The sequence below is a fragment of the Pygocentrus nattereri genome, chromosome 13 (genome assembly GCF_015220715.1).
Source record: "Pygocentrus nattereri isolate fPygNat1 chromosome 13, fPygNat1.pri, whole genome shotgun sequence".
NCBI lineage: Eukaryota > Metazoa > Chordata > Actinopteri > Characiformes > Serrasalmidae > Pygocentrus > Pygocentrus nattereri.
The window spans coordinates 19,219,313-19,242,034 of NC_051223.1; the positions used below are offsets into that span (position 1 = coordinate 19,219,313).

At 41.1% G+C, this 22,722-nt stretch overlaps 2 protein-coding genes across 3 annotated transcripts in view; one reads left to right on the forward strand and one right to left on the reverse strand.

Moving 5' to 3' along the window:
* etv4 (ETS variant transcription factor 4) overlaps nucleotides 1–3,689 on the forward strand; it is a 41,628-nt gene extending 37,939 nt beyond the window's left edge. The window contains exons 11-13 of one of the 2 annotated variants that reach the window (XM_017695901.2): nucleotides 336–508; nucleotides 1,738–1,839; nucleotides 2,638–2,865. In XM_017695901.2, the coding sequence (XP_017551390.1) occupies nucleotides 336–508; nucleotides 1,738–1,839; nucleotides 2,638–2,865 (503 nt within the window). Of the gene's footprint in view, nucleotides 1–335; nucleotides 509–1,737; nucleotides 1,840–2,637 lie in introns of both variants that reach the window. The other variant, XM_017695900.2, reaches the window with a different exon arrangement.
* A 143-nt stretch (nucleotides 3,690–3,832) lies between these two features.
* Nucleotides 3,833–22,616, reverse strand: dhx8 (DEAH (Asp-Glu-Ala-His) box polypeptide 8). Its single transcript, XM_017695898.2, has 23 exons — nucleotides 22,508–22,616; nucleotides 16,809–16,894; nucleotides 16,489–16,561; nucleotides 16,278–16,369; nucleotides 16,086–16,192; nucleotides 13,841–14,206; nucleotides 13,487–13,631; nucleotides 11,861–12,064; nucleotides 10,066–10,153; nucleotides 9,809–9,906; nucleotides 9,572–9,719; nucleotides 9,065–9,246; nucleotides 8,019–8,213; nucleotides 7,683–7,868; nucleotides 7,063–7,273; nucleotides 6,729–6,910; nucleotides 6,498–6,638; nucleotides 6,257–6,412; nucleotides 5,981–6,118; nucleotides 5,722–5,850; nucleotides 5,272–5,468; nucleotides 4,920–5,099; nucleotides 3,833–4,789 (listed from the first exon to the last, which is right to left on the reverse strand). The coding sequence occupies exons 1-23, from the start codon at nucleotides 22,614–22,616 to the stop codon at nucleotides 4,570–4,572; spliced, it is 3,633 nt and encodes a 1,210-aa protein (XP_017551387.1). The 3' UTR covers nucleotides 3,833–4,569.
* Nucleotides 22,617–22,722: the final 106 nt, after the last annotated feature.

Here is a 22,722-nt window from a genome sequence, read left to right on the forward strand (position 1 = left end):
GGGTTGCTTTGCCAACAGTAGCCTACACATTGAGTAGCTAGTGTTGATATAGCATAGAATTGAAGATATTAGGCTTACGTGCTGTGCGTGCATGCATGAGTGTTAGCTTGCTAGCAGTATTCATGTAGCATTAATCTGTTCTACGACCTTGAAATTCACTGGGCACTGGACAAAAAAGCACAGGATGCAATAGTGGCGAATTAATGGCATTATTTTTCCCATAGAGAAAGACTGCTTAGAACCACAGTTCTTTATACAGGCTGACTACAGGCCTTATTTTGCCCCCAACATTACACCTTACCAAGGAGCTAACCTCTCTCTCTTCTTCTGTTCAGGCGAGGTGAAGCAGGAGGGGGGTAACGTGTTCCGTGAGGGTGCCCCTTATCAGCGGCGTGGCTCACTGCAGCTCTGGCAGTTTCTGGTGGCCCTTCTGGATGACCCTGGCAATGCACACTTCATTGCGTGGACTGGCCGTGGCATGGAGTTCAAACTCATCGAGCCAGAAGAGGTGAGGGTGTAAAAGAGGCCTATGAATTTGATACAAATGCTTCAAATGTTAAAAAAAATGTTTTGGAAGTCCCTCAACCGGAAGAGTTGAATATTTTATAATGGCTCACTGGATTATAAGGTCTTTTGATATGATGCAAATGCTTCAAATTTAAAGCAACTGTTGCAAAAATGTTTGCAAGCAGCTTTAGTTGAGCTCAGTAATCTGAAAAAAAAAAAGCCAATCTGTTTAGCACAAGAGCATCAGTTGAAGAGAGTTTTCTGTGATCACTGCCCTGCTCCTCACTTCCCACCCATGCAAAGCCAGCCTCCATTAGCAGCTATGCATTATTTACCCCACTTAACAGCAGAGTGAAACAAAATGGAGTACGGCTCCATTACAAAATATTACAACCCGCCGCTCCGAGTCAAAGCAAGCTGCTGTGGTCGAGGAATGAATGTTAACCTCCCATTGTCTGTGGTCAGTAGACGGACAAATAGCATGAGTCAGCAGCCCGTCATGCAGAGATGCCTCCATCAGGCCTGCTCTACTGTATTGCATTAATCATTCATTACTGCTGGAGTTTTACTATTGCAATTAGACCTGAGAGCTCTCTGACAGATCAAACAAGACCAGCACCTTTGGGACAGCTGTAGACAGCCCTGTACATCTGCCTGAAGTGTATTCGTTGGTGACAGACTGTTAAAACTTCAGAGTGAAATTTCAATAAGTGCTTCGAAGATTGTATTGCAACTTCTGCATCACTGATGGAGAAGATTTTCGTGCTTTGGATGCGACACCCAGACTTTATTACCTTACCTCTCACAGATAAACAGTGTGGTATGTCTGGTTAGGTTAAAAAAGCATTTTGGCTCCATAAAGTGGAACTGTGTTAGCATTGTGGGATCCTCTTTTCATCAGACTGTCATTTAAAAGTACTTTGGCACAGTGGCGCCCTCTAATGATGGGCTAATATTACAGTGTATATGAGTGCAGATTGTATACTTTCAGCAAGTAAAAATGTTCAGACATTCCAGGGTATAATAATGGGGTACAAAAGCATTTTCAGTTAGTGGTTTCGAATATTCACCATTACTAGAAGTTTAAAAGTGAGAAAAGTTAACATTTATTTGTGTTGTGTCTATAGGACAAGCAGTGGCCTGGAACTGAGCGTCCACCTCAAGTGAATAATAGCAGCCCTTCAGAAATGTTTCTTTTCTTCTCATCTCTCCCTGATTCTCTTCTTTTAGGTGGCTAGGCTGTGGGGGATGCAGAAGAACCGTCCAGCCATGAATTATGACAAACTGAGCCGCTCCCTCCGCTACTACTACGAGAAGGGAATTATGCAAAAGGTACCAGCAGGCCCCAAATAACTGAAACATAGCCTACTGCAGTTTTATAATGTGACCTAAAAGAATGGGTAAATGAATCGGTCTATCTTCTGTTTGGTTAAAGGGGAATTCCAATGTTTTCCAATAGAAACCAAATTGTGTAATTAACTTTTTTTTTTAAATAATTTTTGTTATTAATTTTTCATTAATTATTCAGAGTGGTTTGAATTGAAAAGCAACATTCTAGAGAACCTTGCTGTGTCCGAATTGTTCACAGTGGTGGTGATAGGAACCAGACCTCTGAAGAGTTTAATGCCTTTAAAAGCTCCCTCACAGAAAGTATGTGAATATGTTTTGTGACGCCAAAGAAATTATGTGGTAGTACTGAGATAAGAACTAAAGCATATATTTGTATTTTTACATAGCATAGTGCAGCGTAGTAAGGCAAAATAGTATCCAATGAAAACTTTTTCAAAATACCATAAAACTCAAAATATGTATAGGTTCTGTAATCATTGTGGAGCGTAAATAAAACAGCTATATATGTGTTGTATGCTTTGAGACACTTGGTTCCTGTCACAATCACTGTAAAGAAATCTGACTCTTCTCTACAATGACCCATTTATGGCTGCATATATTTCAGTGACTGTATTATGCAGCAAGCATAACAGACTCTACTGGTCCATTCATCATACAATTTCGATGTTGGTCTCGATGTAAAGGGCAGCCCAAATAACATTAAAAAAATCATTTTTGGACAGATTTCTTTGTTTACATGTCACATTTCTTTGAGACTAATTACTCTCTCTGTGTGTTTAGGTGGCAGGTGAGCGCTACGTTTACAAATTTGTGTGTGAGCCTGAGGCATTGATCTCGCTGGCTTTCCCAGACAATCAGCGGCCCAGCCTGAAGGCAGAGTTTGAGCGCTACGTGAATGAAGAGGACACGGTGCCGCTGTCTCACCTGGATGAGGGTGTGTCTTACCCCTCTGAACCAGCTGCCACCAACCTGGGCCCCCAGCCCTACTCCAAAGGCTACATGTACTAATGCCCCATTACCCCCACCCCTTTCCTCCCCATGCACCTATTGCACATGCCCAACCCCATCCACTTGTATATAAGGCTAAGGTTTTTTTTTTTTTTTTTTTTTGGTTTGTTTAAATTAATATCATTAGGGACTCTCTCAATTCTGAGGCCTATCCAGTATAAACACATGACTGTGGCTCAATGAGTGGCTTAATAAAGACCCAATGTTATTACGACAATACGTTGAGACCAGACTGTTTTCCCACTCTGGTAGCTTATTGAATGTTAACTTAAAGATACATGTGTCCAGGATACAAAGGTGAGGGCTGTATCTATGATTTAGTTATGCAACTTGCTGGATCGATGGGTGACAAAGGGCTCTTTTTTTGAAAAAACGTCTTTAGCATACACGGTTGTAAAGCCAAAAGTCCTCAAATACATCAGTTCACAGGAATCTGTTTCCACTCAACATGTGGCAAGTCACTCAGTGTCATTTCCACATGGATATTTCCCAGTGTTCCTGAAGTCTCACTTGATACAGACACCTCAACACAGATTTGCCTTCCATGATGTAAATATCACTGTCACATGACTACTCTTTCAGCAACCAGTCAGGTGACCTTAAACTTGCAGCTTGTATGATGTGCTGGACCTGTAGTCCAAGGGAGGCACTTCTCAATGAAGCAGTAACACTATAATCCAAATAACTTGAATAATACTATAAATAAATAGTACAATGTTTATCAGTAATATTCCAGTGTTTGTTTTTTTTTTTAACCATATCACATATTCCTGATAGTAAATTTGCTCTGTTTATGCTGTTTAAATAAACTCTCTTTGGCTTTACCTAGATTTCAGGTTAATTTTTGATTTTAGCAAAACCAGCTGCCTTGTTTAATGTTTTTTACTCCATGGTCATACAACAACTGAATTAAGAAACGATAAATATATGTTTAAAAAAATAAATAAGAGTTATAATAGAAGCACCGTTTTTGAGTGAAAAAGTTTATTAAACGCAGCACGGAAATGATCCCAGATGATAAAACAGAACTGAAGGGTTAACAATATAAAAAAGCTTCTGCACATTTCAATTCCCAATCATTTCCTGCCATGAAACACAATTAGAATAGAATGTTCCTCAGGCTGAGGACACTGACCCTGTGTTGAGTCATGGTCCATAAATGACTGTAAATCCTAACAAGGACGGCGCAAGATAGAAACAGAAGGAACTAACAGAAGTAACTGAATCGCAACCTCCTTCCCTGTCAGCACTTCAGTCACTGGTGGTCTGCTTGCCTAAGATTAGTTTATTTTCCATGTCATAAGAGCTGCAGGGTCAGATATACTCTCTGTACATAATTTTACAAAAAAAATGGGTCGTATTAGAATCATTGAACAAAAAAAAAAGTACAATTTGAAACATGCTTCACAATAAATTACAACACATGTTGTAAATTTGTTTATTCAAAATGGAAATGTTTTCTTCAAAATGAGAAAAGGTCTTATTTACTGATAAACAGTGAAAAGGTTTAAGGAGAAAGATTTCAGATCTTTAACGTTTATGTGGGTACATACAAATGAGTTCAAGTGAAAGGTAGAGATGAAGCCAACTCCCTCACTATCTGTCCATGACATCCATCCTGTTTCCACTGTGTGATTGTGGTTCCACCTCTCAGCAGCAGCACAAGAGGACAATGGCAGTCCACACATATCTTCTAAGGACATTCTAGCGCCTGCGGAAAGCTCTGGAGATTCTCCAGGCGTTGGGCTCCTCATAGCGGTTGTAGAGAGGCTCCAGGCGCTGCTGTTTCTTCTGCTTGCTGAGGCGAGTCGGGTCTGACACTTTAAAGAAGGCTGGAGCAAATTCCACCAGCCAGCGTGGGTCAATGGTGGTCACTTCCCTCATGTACTCCTTGGTGGTCAAAACTAATTCATGGTACACCACCCTGAAGAAAGACAGAAAGAAAGACAGAAAGAAAGAAAGAAGACATTACATTAGAGACAGAATAAAAACATAGAATTGGTATTAAAGGGTTGTACTTGAACTATTATCTTTTCACTCTTGTGCCAACATACCACTCAGGTTGTCGGTTAAACAGGGCACTGGAGGGGTGAATGTAAACCACTTGCTGGTCTATAAGGGTCCTGTAGCCTTCCTGAGGATCTTTTTTAGCTGCATTGCGGAAGAAACCACTGCAGATTGCTTTCTGCACACGCACTGTGGCTTTGCCACACGATACCACGTCCAATTTGTGTCTAGAAGGATAAGAGAAGCATTAGTTACAGTTTTAGAAGCAGTTACATTTCCTGCTCAGAGCCTAATTTTCTAAAGACACTACTTCTACAAAGTAAGCAAAATTCTAACTAAAGGATGTGCCAAGATTGTATTCAGAATGAAGTGTGAAATAAATGTCCTAAAATTCCTCACCGGTCCATGATGCCCAGCATCTGTTTACGGATATCCTGTGCACGCCGCAAGGAGCGCGCCTGAATGAAGTTTTCATAGCACCAGGGATTAGAGAACTTGTTGTTCTTCCAAGAGTTGTAAACAGCCAGTAGGGTCAGGTGGTCTCCCTCAGGCTGGTGGAACTTGGCTTTCTTCTGGTCAGCCAGAGCCTGTTTGTCCTGTAATATAATACACACAGATGATGTAGATTCACCTGATTTCCTTGGATTTAGGGATAAATAACCGACACACAAAAGCCACAAAAGCATAGAAGAAAATCTTTCTTGACATTTCTTTGTCAATAGTATCTGCTTCCTCAGGGTGCTAGACATTTCATCTTAGCTAGCAGCCAGTGCCTGCTAGCCATGAACAAGGGCAACAGTTAGGTGTAGGTGGGACCACTCTGCATGAGTGGGCTGCTTGTGGCATTACCTTGGGCCTGTAGAACACATTCTGCACAGATAGCATGGACACAATGGTCAGCATCTCTTCACTGCAGCCCAAGTGGACGGACATGATAAGCATCTTGCACAACATGGGCTCCAGAGGAAACTCTGCCATCTGAGAAACAGAAAGAGGGAGATTAACATTGTTTATTTGTTGGTTAACTAATTGGTTAATCGTTTACACCTCTAGTGCACGCACGCACGCACGCACGCACGCACGCACCCCAGTTTTCAGTAACTCATACCCTGCGTCCAAGACGAGTGAGCAGTCCCTCATCATCCAGAGCTCCTAGCGTGTACAGCTGTTCCATGGCTGTGATCAGAGTCTCCATAGGAGGAGCGTCCATGAAGTCAAATGAAAGCAGGTCATTAATGCCCATAGCCTGATAGGGAGAGAAAGATGATTAAACAGAGTTTGGAAAAAAAACACATTTTTGTAGAACATTTATAAGATAAAATACCTTTTAATTACACTCTACACGCAAAATACACAAGACCTAGGGAAGCATTTAAAGTCACACCTTGAGAGACAGCACAGTGCTGGCCAGATTAGTTCTCTGGATCTCTGGTACGTTGGTGGTGAGCATCTCATCTCTGTATGCACGTTCCGTGTAAAGTCTGTAGCACTTCCCAGGCCCAGTCCTGCCTGCTCTGCCTGCCCGCTGCTTAGCCTGTGCCTGAAACGCCACAAAAGACAGATTTAATGCTTTGAAATCCTAAGTGTATTACGTCAAGTGGCTGATTAATTATGACGGAACTTACCTGAGAGATTGGGGTCACTACTAGCTGGTCAATGCCTGTTTTGGAGTTGTACACCTTCTGCTTGACAAATCCTGGATCCACCACATAGTAGATCCCATCGATTGTTAGAGAGGTCTCAGCAATGTTTGTAGCAATGACCACCTAAATAAAAATATGAAGTAGAAGGAACGTTTAAATGTGATATGATTCGACTGTAGTAGCTTCCATCAGAGGAGAGACATATGCTCCTACCTTTCTGCTGCCAGGTGGAGCTGGGTCAAAGATCCTGGTCTGCATCTCGCTGGGCAAGGCAGAGTACACCGGTAGGATGATCAACTCTGGAACATCAGGGCCAAGGGATTTCATCCGCTCGTACAGGATCTCACAAGCTGTGTCAATTTCTTCCTGACCCGTCAAGAACACCAGAATGTCACCTACAGATACAAACAGAAGTTAACTGGTTAATGAGCAATTAAGGTGTACAGAAAAGAGGTCTTTCAGACTTATCTAGATCAGCATGGTGAAGACAGTTTGTGTAATTATATTGCAACATTCCCACATGTCCACAAAAATACTGGGTAGTTACCTGGTGGCTCAGTGAGGTGGATCTGCATGACTGTGATCAGACTGGCATCCAGGTAGTCTGTCTCAGGCTCTTTCGTATACAGCACCTCTACTGGGTAAGTACGACCGGGAATAGTGAAAATAGGTGCTTCGTAGAAATACTGTGAGAATTTCACAGCATCCAGCGTAGCAGACGTCACAATGAGCTTCATGTCTGTGCGCTTCTGTACAGTCTGCATTCCAAAAGATTATGCCAATGAAGTTAGAAGTTGCTCAAGAAAAAAAAAATTCATGAAAGAATGAATTTAGCTGCCAAATCATAATGACAGTGAATTATGTTTCCATGGAAATCACAATTTGTTCAGTACATATAAACGCAATCCTTCCAAAAGCCTATAGATTAGTACAGTCTTGTACAATACTTCTATATAAATCTGTAATATTGACACCTCTAAATAATACTTCTTTTGTACTGTCTTGGAACAAACTAAAATATTTGCAGCAGCATTTTGTAGTAAGCAATATTCAGCAGGATTCTTACATAAATCCCAGACATTCTGGTAAAATTACTGCTATTGCTTTTCATAAGGGAAAACATATTCAATCAAATCAATACATTAACTTGTTGTACTGAGGGCATACCTTCTTGAGCAACCCAAAGAGCACATCAGTGTGGATAGTTCTTTCGTGGGCCTCGTCCAGCATAATGATGGCATACTGGCCCAAATCGGGATCGATCAGACACTCTCTTAGCAGCATACCATCCGTCATGTACTTGATGACTGTCTCTGGGCTTGTGCAGTCCTCAAAACGGATGGTGTAGCCCACCTGCATTCACAGAAAGAAAGATGCTATTATGATCCCCTCCCTAGAAGTGCAAGTGTTCTGACAGCTGAATACACGAAAACAACATGGCGTTCACAGTCATGGATGCTAAATGTCTAAAATCCACAGACATACACATTAACCAGTATTTACCTCCTGTCCCAAACAACATCCGTATTCTTCAGACACTCTTTTTGCCACAGACATGGCAGCCACTCTTCTGGGTTGTGTGCATCCAATCTTCCCCCGTGTAGTGTATCCAGCCTCAGCAAGGTACTGAGTGATCTGAGTGGTCTTTCCTGAGCCCGTTTCCCCAATCACAATAAGGATCTGGTTATCATGAACAGCCTGCAATGGCAATAATAGAGCATGGTTATTCATTTCTAAATGTGACATGTTGACAGTTTTTCTAGATACTCGTTTAGATGGCTATGGAACAAGGTTGAAGGCTTGAAAAAGACATACACAGAAACCAAAGTAATCTATTTCGGACAAAGCTGAAGTGATCGTGTCTGTGTTTGTTACAAACAATGATAATTTACAAACAACACTTATTTTTGCTTTTTTATGTGACTCTCTTTTCACTTTTTGGTAATGTTATCTTAGTTCTGATTGACCAATAAACATTAAATACTATATCTATGGATTGTCCAAAAATGACTAAACTGCTGCTGTAATATGTTTGAGGGAATCTCTCAGAATAAGTTAATCCTTTATTAGTCGCACAGCAGGGAAATTCACAATGTAGTGCTTGCAGTAAACTTATCCCTTTCCAAAATTAACAATCTTATAAAAACTACATGAGTCACACTCATACTATATTTGGCTTTCAAAATGACAAATTACATCCAAAGGGGACAACTTTGGATGTGTGATATTCATCAGGTTACGTTATCTTATTTGCTAATGCTTGTTAAGCACCAGTTTTATTTTTCTAATTAACTGTAGCTAGTCAGCAAGTTAAGCTGGCTCCTTAGCTATTATTCCTTCATGCTATTAGGAACTTCCAACCCTACTACTGGTGCTAGGCTCAATAATGTTTGGTTGTTCAGACCATGTCTGTACATGGTTCCACCTACCCATGATCACATCACAACAACTAACAACCATTAACCTAGAATCTTGAAGGACAGGTGTCAAAAGATATATGCTTTTGCTCATTAATAGAGTTGTAATGATACTGCGATTAAAGCACAGACCTGAATGAGTTGCTCTTTAAGCTTGTATATGGGCAGACTCTCTCTCTGCTCAATAATGGACAGCTGTGTCTTCTTCCCATAGGAGGCCTTGTTGCCACCAAAAGCGTGCTTCTTCCACTCGGGGATGTCGTTGGGCATCATGCCGATGCCCCTCATGTTGGCGGCAATCTGCCTTCCATCAGCTGTGTGCGTCGCAGAGGTGTGGGGGTCACGTGTGTGGAGAAAAAGGAAAGTGCATTTATTGTGAGATTAACATGATGGACTCTTGCCAGGCCAGAGGGCATATAGGGAGCAGAGATAACTGCAGCCAAGCCTGCATCCGCCCTTTTAAGAGGGTGCAGGAAACCAGATGGCCATCAGATGCACCGCTCAACCAGAGAAACGCCTCTTAGGCTGGGGAGGGCTTGTGTAAAATATTATATAACAATCGCCTATTTTTTTTGTAACCGTAGGATTGATTCCACAATTTATTCCCCAATAAATGAATAAAATACCATAAGAACATACCATCAGGCAGGGGGTCCACCCAGTGCTTGTTGAGACCCATGGGGATGGAGTCCATCTCAGCCTCCCGCTGAGCCTGTTTCACTTCTCGTCGCTCTTTAGCCAGAGCACTCTGCATCATGGCTGCTTGAGACAGAGAGCCATCGGGGTTCTGAAAAAGATGGAAAAAAAAATTAATGTGACGAAGTATAAATTTCAACCTGTGCTATACGAAGCCTTCAAGTCTTTAATTATAATGACCTTCACTATTTTCACAGGGCTCATATCCATGCTCTGTTTGGTGTGTCCTCTGAGGAAAGGTGGTTCTTCTTCCACCAGTTCAATCTCTAGGTCCTCATCTGAGGGTGGCAGACACATAAAATAATATTACTGAGCACTACTAATTCTTAAAAGAGAACAACAGACAAAATATAAATAAAGTAATACAAATCCAACTCAAACCACCAGAAATGTGAGCTATTAAGTTATGAATAAAAGCAGAAACTCCTCTTGCATACCTTCTTCATCATCGACTTTAGGCAGGATCCCTGTTTCCTCATCAAAGTCTGGGAACTCCTCTTTGGAAAGGACATTGGCAGCAATCATCTATGGACAGAAAATAATTAATAAATAGCAGACTATTATTAATAAAACACTCAGCATATTTGTATCACAGCAACACAGATATGACTAGGGAAGACAATGCTGCCATCTAGTGGTAATGAGGTAACTCATGAATCTGCATTTATGGTTGGCACAAAGAGCCAATTCCATACAGGATAAATGTAACTGTTATCTGGGGCTGATCTCACAAGACACGCTCAACTTGGACAGGATTCCAAATTATGCTAACTCGCTGATCACATGAGCAGCAGTTGATCAGCTTATTTTTTTAAAGAAGGAAAAAGACTGTAACTGGAGAACATAACACATTTATAAGTGTAGAAAGCAATGCAGTCATCACTTACACAGTGTTAAAGCTTAACTTCTTTATTTTGTGATATCAAGCGCTACATTCACACTGCATGTTTACTGATTTGTGCCACTTTCATATGTGGTACTGAAATCTGATACATACTCGATAGACAGCAATGTGACCTCTGTGTCTGAACAGTCAGATCATAATTCATGTAACATTCACATTAGTCCAACTGTTACCGTCCACTCTCTATACTTGTTTTTAATGCCTAGGGGTAAGAGAGGACATAACATGAGATGTGTGAAAATCCAGTACTATTGAAGGAGAAAAACAGACAGCCTTTCTGGCATGTAACACCAACTCTATCTTCATCATTAATTTCACACATGTAGTTACAGATCCTTTATGGCAATGCCTTTTACTATAATTACGTTTCAAGTCTTTCATTTTGGAAGACGAGAACGACATGGAACTAACAGTTGTAACAGATAAGCTTCCTTTATCGGCTTGATTAGCTTCAACAATTAAAACAGGTAAAAAAAATTCACCATTTTTGCTGTTTTCTGTAAACATCCAGCATGGTCATTGTAACGTCTGCTGTTTGTCCTTCAAGGTTAAAGCAGCAGTGACCGTTCAATGAAAGGAGTCTATTAACATTACCGTACCAGATGAATCTGTATTCTTTGGCCATGCGTGTCAGTTCAGGAGAATGATCTGTTCAGACTAATGTCAGCTATAGGCCACATAGTAAACATAATGACCCTTATTAATAAAAAAAAAGGGAGCGGATTTAACGGATTTTATGACTGTCCATGCCTGATTCATGAAATTTTCCTGCAATGTGGAAACAAACAGATTTTGACACAAATGATGAATAAGCTTCAGTGTGCAAAAAAATTATTTGTTTGCACAAATTATTCTTTTTAACTTTTCTTATTATTATTGCTATTATAGATGGTCTGGAATCTTGATGGTTTGGTTTGGCAGCTGTTTAGTCATTTCAGCCACAAAACCACAAAATCAGATCGTAAACGAATTTGTAATGCTCAGGGCATTTAATATTAAAGACATAACCTTATACTAATACTTTTATTGCACTTTTGTTTATCTTTTTTTTAGTTGTTTTATGTCTTTTAAAAATGACTTGTCAGTTATCCTTCAACTAGCACTGCTGCCTTTAAAAAAAAAAAAAAAAGGCCCACGCAACTTTCAGGAGTTACCAAAAATAAAATAAATATAAAAGCACACATTGACGCACTTAACATTTGTTTTCTAATTCTGTATTGAAAATATAATGCATCAAGTGCAAAAATGTCAATATATATCAGATTGTAAAATCTGCATATCATTGCACCCCAAGAAAACAGTGAGACCATTGTCCACTGAAACTTCACCTGTTTGATCTCCCATTTCTCGGGATCAGAGATCTTGGTGAGTCTCTTGCGTTCTAGCGTGTCATCCTCCACCTCAGGAGCATGACCTAGGTTGAGGTTGGTGGGTCTGTCTGGGTTCCTCATGGCTGATTCTTCCTGACCCTCTCCCCCAACATTCCTCCTCCTGTTAGGGTTCAAGTCCTCACCTGTGTCCTGGTCAACATCCTGATAAAGACATGGGCAGCCAAACATCAGCATGTTATCACAGGCTTAGAGCTGGAAGATGCAATAATATAATATTATCATGACCATAAATGATATATAATATTGTGATATAACTTTCCTTGATAGAACAATAAGAAATGTTCGATACATTTTTAAATAATACACCATTCTCACACTTCCACGTTCTAGTGACAGCCCTGGTGGCATTTTATACTGCAAGGAAAGCAACACTTCTCTGCTGTCACCAGGAGAGGGTGCACTTCTGAGTTTTTTGACATAATTACAGGGGGGGGGACTAGTAAAGTGAGTCACTAAATATATTTTAGCAACATCTAAAACGGGGATACATTCTGTTTGAGTGAAGTGACCGGCGATCTGTTCTCCTGTGACCGGTTGTGAGTGACGAGAGAAGTGGCATATCTGTACTGACCTACAGGGAACTCACTTCACCTAACGTCCTAACCAGCTTGAGCAGCATTAAATCACACAACCACAGTGCAGTTACAGCGCTCAGTTATGTTTTAATCTTCTAAACAGTGCATTCCCAAGCAATGAAGGTGAAAGAAAGAAGTGGGTTCATGCAAGTTACAGCCAGGATTTAAAGAAAAGTAAAGTGAGGAAGCTGTGAGGCATCGGAGACCTGGAGAACATCATGTTTCCAGGCTAGCTGTTTTTAGCAGCGGGCTAATTATGAGCAGCACTCCACCACTTGCAAAACACGGCAAATTTATGTTACTGTAGATCAAACAAGACAAAAGCGCCGATTTCAGTTTAAATGTACCTAAAAGGAGAACTTTTGTTACATATATTGTGGTTCATCCCTCAAATTACTTTAGAGAAGCCCAGACAGCTGCTAGCTGCTGTTTGAATACTGTGATGTGCTCTGACAGGGATGTAGTAGGAGTGATGGCAGTAAGGCAGTGTAATCCATCACTGATGTACCGAGCCAGCTAATGCTTGCTGTTCGTACTAAGTTGACGTTGTTGAGAAATTAAACAGTTTAGCACTGTTGCTGGCCACTTTAACATTTGTAACAGGATAGCCCAGCACTTGTCACCAGACAGCTAAAAACAATGTTTTCTTTCTTAAATTATGACTATTACATTAATTGGCTGGCTTTTCCAGCCAACTAGAAACTTTCTCCCACTCTCCCATGACGGATTTGTGAAATATTTCACTGTTTGGTGAGCGTTTGTCATGTTCGGACCATAAAGGATAGTTTAAAACAGCCATAATCCACCCAGGAACAAGCATCAGCCTTCAAACTTGAAAGAAATAATGATTGGACATTTATTCTGATATATATCGATATTGAACTATATGCTTTTTGTTTATTGTAATAACATTTTTGGCCATATCGCCCAGCTCTAAATAGGCTCAAACGGTGAGGCCCAAACAGCTGAAGATTAGTATTCCACTTACCTTCATGCTAAGGCTGGTCTTAGAGCCTGTGAAGGATAACACCTTCACCTTCACCCTCTGACCTTTGCTGACCACGTCTGCCACATTTGCCACTCTGCCCTCTCGCCTAAGCTCAGAGATGTGAACCAACCCTTCCCAACGTTTCCTTTATACAACAGAGGACATGGAAAAAGAAATAAGGATCTCAATTGCTAGGAACATTTAAAGCTAAATATTACAAGTGATCGTGACAACAGCTACTTTGGCTCTAATTCATTTGAAAAACTTAAGGAACATAAAACAAGAGCACTAAGACAATCACAAGCAGACAGGAAGGTGATCTCTGACATGGCACCTCACATCACAGTGACTAACCTCAGTCCCTCTAGCTGAACAAAGCAGCCAAACTGCATGATGCTGGTAACTTTGCCGTTGTAGATGTCTCCTACTGACGGCTCCTCTGGGGGTGGGCGGTCCACGTGTTTGTCCTTCCAGCGGTCAGAGCCCTTCTCCCTGTCTCCTCGGGCAGGACTCCTGGACCTGCTGCGGGAATGCCAGCGGCTCCTGCGTCTTCTTTCTCTATCCGGAGAACGAGATCTAGAGCGGGAACGAGAGCGGTGGCGCCTCCTCCTGTCCCTGTCCCTATCCCGGTCCCGATCTCTGTCTCTGTCTCGGTCTCTGCTTCGACTGCGACTCCTGCTCCTCCGACTTTTCTTGCTGCTGCTGCCGGCGGCTTCAGATCTGAGGACCATGTGAATTTCATTAGACATCTGAAGTGATTTATCCCCAAATTAACAAGATTTGTTCTTAATTCATGGTGCAATGGCATCCACTATAGTAGTTACAATGTAGCAGAATATAAATAATAAATACCTCAAGCTTTTTTAAACAATTCTTATATTTGAAAAAAGTCTACTAACAAGTGCATGCCTTATTGAGTGCTAGAATAATATCATATATTATAATCAATTCTAAGTTGAAACAGGGTGACATCAGAGACATCATAAAGGAGAAAACAGTTCACTGGCCGTAATATGAACGGGATAGCTCATAATGCTCAACATGGTGTCTGTTTATAGCATCAAAAATGCATTTCTGTGCATTATGAGCCAAATGCTACAACCTATTTATGCTTTTAGATTTCTTCAATGATTCCAAATGTGTTGTTGAAATGTGGCTTTCAATTTCAGGTTTATATTCTCTCCATTCAAAAGATAGGAGTCCGGTCGTGAATGAACGAACAGGGCCATTGACTGTACAAACTTTCCTATAAGGTATATGACAATACACCTTTTTCTTTATCAAAGCCAATACTAAAGACATGAGTAAAGCCCCATACCAACATCACTATTAAGCTCTAGAGTTAGTTATTTTTCATTCATGCACTTCACTTAAGATGACCATCTGAAAGTACGCCATCATGCTCAAACTACCTAAAACCTCGACCACCCCAGAGGAAGAAATCTGCAGCAAACCGCATCACATCACCATTCATCAACATGAGTGTTCCGCCTAAGATCTGACCTAGCCTTTTCTACTGATACTCAGTATTGAAATCAGCACCATATCCAATTCCAACTTCCCAAAATGGACCCATTTGAACAGTCATCTTCAGATGCGTCACGATGCATTTTCAGTCTTCAAAGGTAGATTTACTAGTTTTTGGTGGTGTATCTACTAATAACCCAAATTCCACACAAATGATCACTTCAAATTTAACATAAGCTAGTACAATAAAAACTCTTGTATTTATTTATTTATTTAGCATGAAATTTCTCTGTTTCAGACTCTAATCTATGACTCAAAATAATGACTTATTTGACTTTCTTTGACTTATTAAATCAAAATAATGTACTATCTGGGCATAAATTAGTATTTTGTGATACCTACTTTGACAAAAAACATCAATACACCGATGAAAACATTAAAATAATTTCTAAAAGGGGATCAGCTGAACTTTACCTCAACACCAAGTGCATTTGGAAACCATGTGATACTATAAAATCCCTGTATAAATTCACTGCCCATGTCTTGGATATTTAGGAACTGTATGATTTTGCACTCATGGTGAATGTAAACTCTTAGCCATATGCAGTGCATCAAAAGCTGCCTCATTTAAGTAATGAAGTAATGAGCATCTTTAGTAATGCAATGATGGCACAACCAAAAGATATTCTGTGTGCACTTTTGGCAAACATCTGTGGGGAAAAAGTCAAATCATTATTAAGGCAAAACCTACACTTTGTTGTAAAACATGCACTCATATTATTAGAAAATAACAGCTTATTACAACATTGTTTTACTGACTCAGTTTGTATTGCAATGAGGCCTGAGTGTAAAAGAGCATTGATTGCCCCTTTGATCTTATGGGAGCTAAAAGGCCTCCGCAGCTATTTAGTAAAACAAGACAATCACTTTTTAAAGCCCAATTAGGCTTTGTGAAAACACAGTAAATCGGCCCCAAGCGCTTAAAAATGAACGGTTGTAACCAGCCATGGATATAAATGTAAGTGTTTGTTACCACTGGGCTTACGTAACAAGTAAGTTTGCTCTAGACCCAAAAAAACATTTCCAATTTCATCCACATGGTTTCCTTTCTGGTGAGCACAAACAGTCTCACCTTTTTTTGCTGCTTTTTGAGTCTGTCACACAGGCACTGGGCATGAACATCTCCAGCTCTTTCATAGCATCAGCTGCAACCTTCACGTCATCTTCATCTAGCATAGTCTAGACAACAAACACAGCTTATTACCAATGCTCTCAGATCTAATTTCAAACATACAAAGAGTCCAAACAGGCAAGTAAGACTTACTCTAGTGTTAGGATTGTCTGGTCTGCACAGGGCAGGAAACATCTCCTTTAATCGATCTTTCTCACTCTTTGGCTTGGCAATAGGCTCACACCCTGCATGATGTATAAAAGATTAAAATACAAAATGATCTTTCTTCACAATGATAGAAGATCATAATAAGATAATAATCCCAAACAGAACTCATTTTATTTTACCAAATTTTGAGACTGACCTTTACTCGTGGATGCTTTAGTTGGTGGTCGCATAGTTTGAATGAGACGGAGTAAATTGCTGATGAGAGAGTCCTGTACAGATTAAAGGACAGAATGTAAAATGAACCAACAAGTCACTGCAAACCAAGTACAAGAACAAATCAACCATGCCAATGAAGGGCTGCAAACAAGAGAAATTATGAAATTAAAAAATGACTTTTTCCCTTTTTGGATCAATTTTTCTACATCAGGTCCACAATACATTCAGTTCAATCAGCAGAGAAGGTAAGAAAAACGGCAAGACTCATAATCGATATAAAGCTTAATACAAAACACTTACTGTAAACTCAGCCCCATTTTTAAGCAGTACAGACTTAAATCCATCAAATGTTGGGTTCTTCTCTGCAAGACTGATGACAAACTCAGCTGTAAACAACACCACAATAAGTGTTAGTATTGATCAAGCACTCATTTTTCATAGACATGTAGGTTGTCAAACTGATACTGATTTAGCAAACACATTCACTCTCTTGCTCTTTTCTAATTGTAGTTTTGTCCCTTTTTAGCAAATTCAGAATGCCTATAATGCGCTCATGTGTGTGTGTGTGTGTGTGTGTGTGTGTGTGTGTGTGTGTATGTATATATATATATATATATATATATATATATATATATATATATATATATATATATATATATATATATATATATATATATATATATATATATATATACACACATACACACACACACACACACACACACACACACATACAGTGGTGTGAAAAAGTGTTTGCCCCCTTCCTCATTTCCTGTTTGTCACACTTAAGTGTTTCGGAACATCAAACCAATTTAAACAATAGTCAAGGACAACACAAGTAAACACAAAATGCAATTTGTAAATGAAGGTGTTTATTATTAAAGGAGAAAAAAAAAAATCCAAACCATCATGGCCCTGTGTGAAAAAGTGATTGCCCCCCTCGTTAAAACATACTATAACTGTGGTTTTTAACACCTGAGTTCAATTTCTCTAGCCACACCCAGGCCTGATTATTGCCACACCTGTTCTCAATCAAGACATCACTTAAATAGGAGCTGCCTGACACAGTAAAGTCCACCAAAAGATCCTTAAAAGCTACACATCATGCCGAGATCCAAAGAAATTCAGGAACAATTGAGAAAGAAAGTAATTGAGATCTATCAGTCTGGAAAGGGTTATAAAGCCATTTCCAAAGCTTTGGGAATCCAGCGAACCACAGTGAGAGCCATTATCCACAAATGGCGAAGACATGGAACAGTGGTGAACCTTCCCGGGAGTGGCCGGCCGCCCAAAATTACCCCAAGAGCGCAGCGACGACTCATCCAAGAGGTCACAAAAGACCCCACAACAACGTCCAAAGAACTGCAGGCTTCACTTGCCTCAGTTAAGATCAGCGTTCATGCCTCCACCATCAGAAAAAGACTGGGCAAAAATGGCCTGCATGGCAGAGTTCCAAGAAGAAAACCACTGCTGAGCAAAAAGAACATTAAAGCTCGTCTCAATTTTTCCAAAACACATCTTGATGATCCCCAACACTTTTGGGAAAACATTCTGTGGACCGATGAGACAAAAGTGGAACTCTTTGGAAGGTGTGTGTCCCATTACATCTGGCGTAAAAGGAACACTGCATTTCAGAAAAAGAACATTATACCAACAGTAAAATATGGTGGTGGTAGTGTGATGGTCTGGGGCTGTTTTGCTGCGTCAGGACCTGGAAGACTTGCTGTGATAAATGGAACTATGACTTCTGCTGTCTACCAAAAGATCCTGAAGGAGAATGTCCGACCATCTGTTCGTGAACTCAAGCTGAAACGAACTTGGGTTCTGCAGCAGGACAATGATCCTAAACACACCAGCAAGTCCACCACTGAATGGCTGAAGAAAAACAAAATGAAGACTTTGGAGTGGCCTAGTCCTGACCTGAATCCTATTGAGATGTTGTGGTATGACCTTAAAAGGGCCGTTCATGCTCGAAAACCCTCTAATGTAACTGAATTAGAACAATTCTGCAAAGATGAGTGGGCCAAAATTCCTCCAGAACGCTGTAAAAGACTCATTGCAAGTTATCGCAAACGCTTGGTTGCAGTTGTTGCTGCTAAGGGTGGCCCAACCAGTTATTAGGTTTAGGGGGCAATCACTTTTTCACACAGGGCCATGATGGTTTGGATTTTTTTTTTCTCCTTTAATAATAAACACCACAATCAATACTCTTTTAGGACCTGTAGGTGAGTATAAGCAGTGCATGTTAAAATAGGTGAGTATGTCTACAGTCATTATAATGGTAATGTGCCAAGGGGGTACCTTGCATCATTACATGATATTAACAAGTCTCTGTGGTGGCTGTGAAGGTGTCAAGGAAAAATATGGACCCACAAAATTCTCGTTACTTTTTATTGTTTTTATGTTTATTTGAATTATGAATATGACTTTATTCTAATGTATATGTGATAAACTCACTGCTGAGATAAATTGTTAAATGTATAGAGAGAGAGAGAGAGAGAGAGAGAGAGAGAGAGAGAGAGAGAGAGAGAGAGAGAGAGAGAAATGCTGTATTCTCAAGGAAAAAAACTAAAAGATTACACACAACATATTTCTAGTTAAAAATTAGAAAGCGGACCCCTTCTCCTGAGATTTCTTGGTTTAAACAACAGAAAAACTAGGAAACAATTTGAAAGACAAGCACATTTTTCTTTCATTCATTTATTCTGATAGCTGGCGGAGAAAAAAAATAGATAATATCCTATTCTTAAATTGCATTGGTCCTGTAACAAAAAGTGTGAAGATCTTTTTAGGTTAGCTAGCCCCACCCCATATATGTCTTTATTAGACTGTAGATCAGCAGCTAGCAATCAGAATTTGTTGAGCGCTGCAGGTTGTACAATATGTGTGTGTAATGCATGCTGGGTATTGCAGCAAGAGACCACTGGTGATTTAAAGGGGGACTACCAATTTTTCTAAGTTTCTGCATAACTAAATGGTTAACATGCCAACAAAATCATTCAGAGTGGATTGGTGTGAAATGCTCCATTGTCAAGATACTTATCAAGTCAAAATTGTTCACAATGGTGGTGACACAAACCAGACATCTGAAGTGTTTTATGTCTCTCCAGCTCCCTTACAGAAAGTTTCTACATAAAATAATCTTGAATACATTGTTTTACAATAGTTTTGGCCTAAAGTGTACAGAAATCTGTTCTAAGGTAAAATAGTCCACCCACAAAATATATCCTTTTCAGATTAACCACTACTTTACCATGATTACCATCACTTAAAAACTCAGAAGACCAGTCTATGGTTTTGGGCAGTAAATAAAACGGCTATATTTGCAGTACAATCATCAATGAATTCCTTATTCCCATCACCACCACCGTAAAGAAATCAGTGTCAGCAGGTTTGTCTACAAATGAACCATTTTACATCAAACCACTTGTGCTGAGGATGTCACCACCACCAGGACTATGACGTGCTACCCGAACCAGAAACCCTGGCTGAATGCAGAGGTCCGATCTCTGCTGAAAGCCAGGGACTCTGCCTTCAGGTCAGGCGATTCACAGAGACTCAGGAGAGCTAGACAAGAGCTGACGGCAGGCGTAAAGAGGGCCAAAGCTGCATACGCTCGGAAGATCCAGGGTCATTTTTCCTCCCAGGATCCACGGAGCATGTGGATGGGCATCAAGTGCATCACGGACTACAACACCAGAGATGCACAATGCACTAGGGACCCCTCTCTGCCTGATGCTCTCAATAAGTTCTATGCCCGCTTTGAGAACCCAAACACACCCCCCAGCACCCGGAGAACAGCCCCTCAGCGTGACCCAAACTGAGGTGAAGAGGATCCTTACAAAGATTAATCCCCGTAAAGCTGCTGGCCCGGATAACATTCCGGGGCGTGTGCTGAAGTGCTGTGCAGACCAACTCTCTGAGGTTCTGACAGACATCTTCAACTCCTCTTTAATCCAGGCAGTTGTCCCCACCTGCCTGAAGACCGCTACCATCATCCCAGTCCCCAAGAACTCCACAGTGACAGAACTGAATGACTATCGGCCAGTAGCCCTCACCCCGATAGTCACTAAGTGCTTTGAAAGACTGGTTATGACCCACAGCAAAACCAACATCGACATCACTGGGGATCCACATCAGTACGCTTACTGGAAAAACTGATCCACAGAGGATGCCATCTCCTCTGTGGTCCACACTGCCCTCACCCACCTGGAGAATAAGGATTCTTACGTCCGTATGCTCTTTGTGGACTTCACATCTGCCTTTAACACCATGATTCCCCAGACCCTGGCTTACAAACTTCACACACTTGGACTGAGCTCCTCTCACTGTAATTGGGTCCTGGACTTCCTGACTAACAGGCCGCAGTCTGTGAGGATCCACAACATTATCCTCACCATCATCCTCAGCACCGACTCCCCTCAGGGCTGTGTGCTGAGCCCTCTCCTGTTTACACTGCTCACATATGACTGCTCAGCCGTCCATCCAGGCTGTCATATTGTAAAGTTTGCGGACGATACGGCAGTGGTTGGATTCATCACAAATAGTCATGAGTCTGGCTATAGGCAGGAGGTGGAACACCTGGAGAGTGGTGTAGTGAGAACAATCTCTGCATCAACGTGAAGAAGACAAAGGAGATGATTGTGGATTTCAGAAGGAGCAACACCATCCCTCCCCTCCCCCTACATGTCGGCGGATCTGCAGTGGAAGTGGTCTCCAGTTATAGGTACTTGGGTGTACACCTAAGTAACAATCAGCGCCTCTACTTCCTCAGAAGGCTGAGGTGTGCTGGACCCGGGAGCTCAGTCCTCACCTCATTCTACAGATGTGTGGTGGAGAGCGTTCTGTGCTCCAGCATCACCGTGTGCTGCTCTGTGGCAGAGAGGAAAGCACTGCAGAGGGTTGTGAAGGCTGCACAGAGGACTGTTGGAGTCAGCCTTCCCACCACCATGGACATTTACACCTCTAGATGCAGGAAAAGGGCAACTGGCATCATGAAGGACCCCACCCATCCAGCACACACACTTTTTGTTCCACTACCCTCAGGTAGGAGGTTGCGGAGCATTAAGAGCAAAACTAACAGACTGAGGAACAGCTACTTCCCTGAAGCTGTAAGACTCAAATTCCTACTGAACAATCACTGCAATGGCACTATATGCATGATGCAATGTCCACTTATTTATTTTATTGCTGCTGTACTGAATCAGTGCCTCCATTATATCATGCCTACACATGTCACTTTATACATTACCAGTATTAAGATGTACACCTTCTACCTCATACTCATACTGTTGTGGTCCATGCTGCTGTTATCTGTCCTCCCCTCTATGGACCTTTGATTTGTTGTTTATTATTTGTCACTTTGGGAGTTAACTGGACCGTGAGTACAATGTTTCGTTCCACCTCATGTACCATATGTGATGTGAATGACAATAAAGCTCATCTTATCTTATCTTTGAAAGACATAAAATAATCTTTCATCCTTACCACTAGATTATGGGGACATTTTGCAAAATCAATGTAATTCCCCTCTAAGTCTAATATTCTACATAATCCGTATTAAAACGGACCTCGTGTTCAGGATCACAGGGGGCCACATTTTGTTAGTGTTGAGCATTTCGACCACAAATCTTGCAAAGAAATGTGAAGGTCATGATGAGCTGTGAGACGGAGTAACATTAAAAGAGCGTAAACAGTCACAGAAGACCGGCCCACACCGCTAGCTCAGCTAACACTGCTAACGAAGGGTAGCATAACATACACAAACAGGTAGGCAGACGGGTGACTTAGCTTACAGCAGCTGGCCAACACAACACATTCTCAAATTATGAGTGATTTTAGTCCTGGCTGATTAAATGGGGGTCGCTGAAATCTAATCATACCAGCTACCGAGATAAAGGCAAAGTTCCTGCTTCCAGAGGCCACAGCAGCACCAACAGCTCCGCACCGCTCGTTTACACAGCCACCCTCACTGTTATGAAGACAAATATTCAGCTTACCGAGGTCCTTGTCGCTGATTCCCAAGTGGTTATCAAGCTCGGTACAAACTTTAGACACTAAAGACAAGTATTCGAGCTTTTTAAGCTCGTCTTCTCCGACGTCCACCATCTTCAGCTCAGCAGCTCGGCTGTTGTTACTCAGACAGGACGTAAAAGCTGCACAACCAGCCCCTGGACGTTCACTTCCGGGGAACTTTTAAACGTCCGCCCTCTTG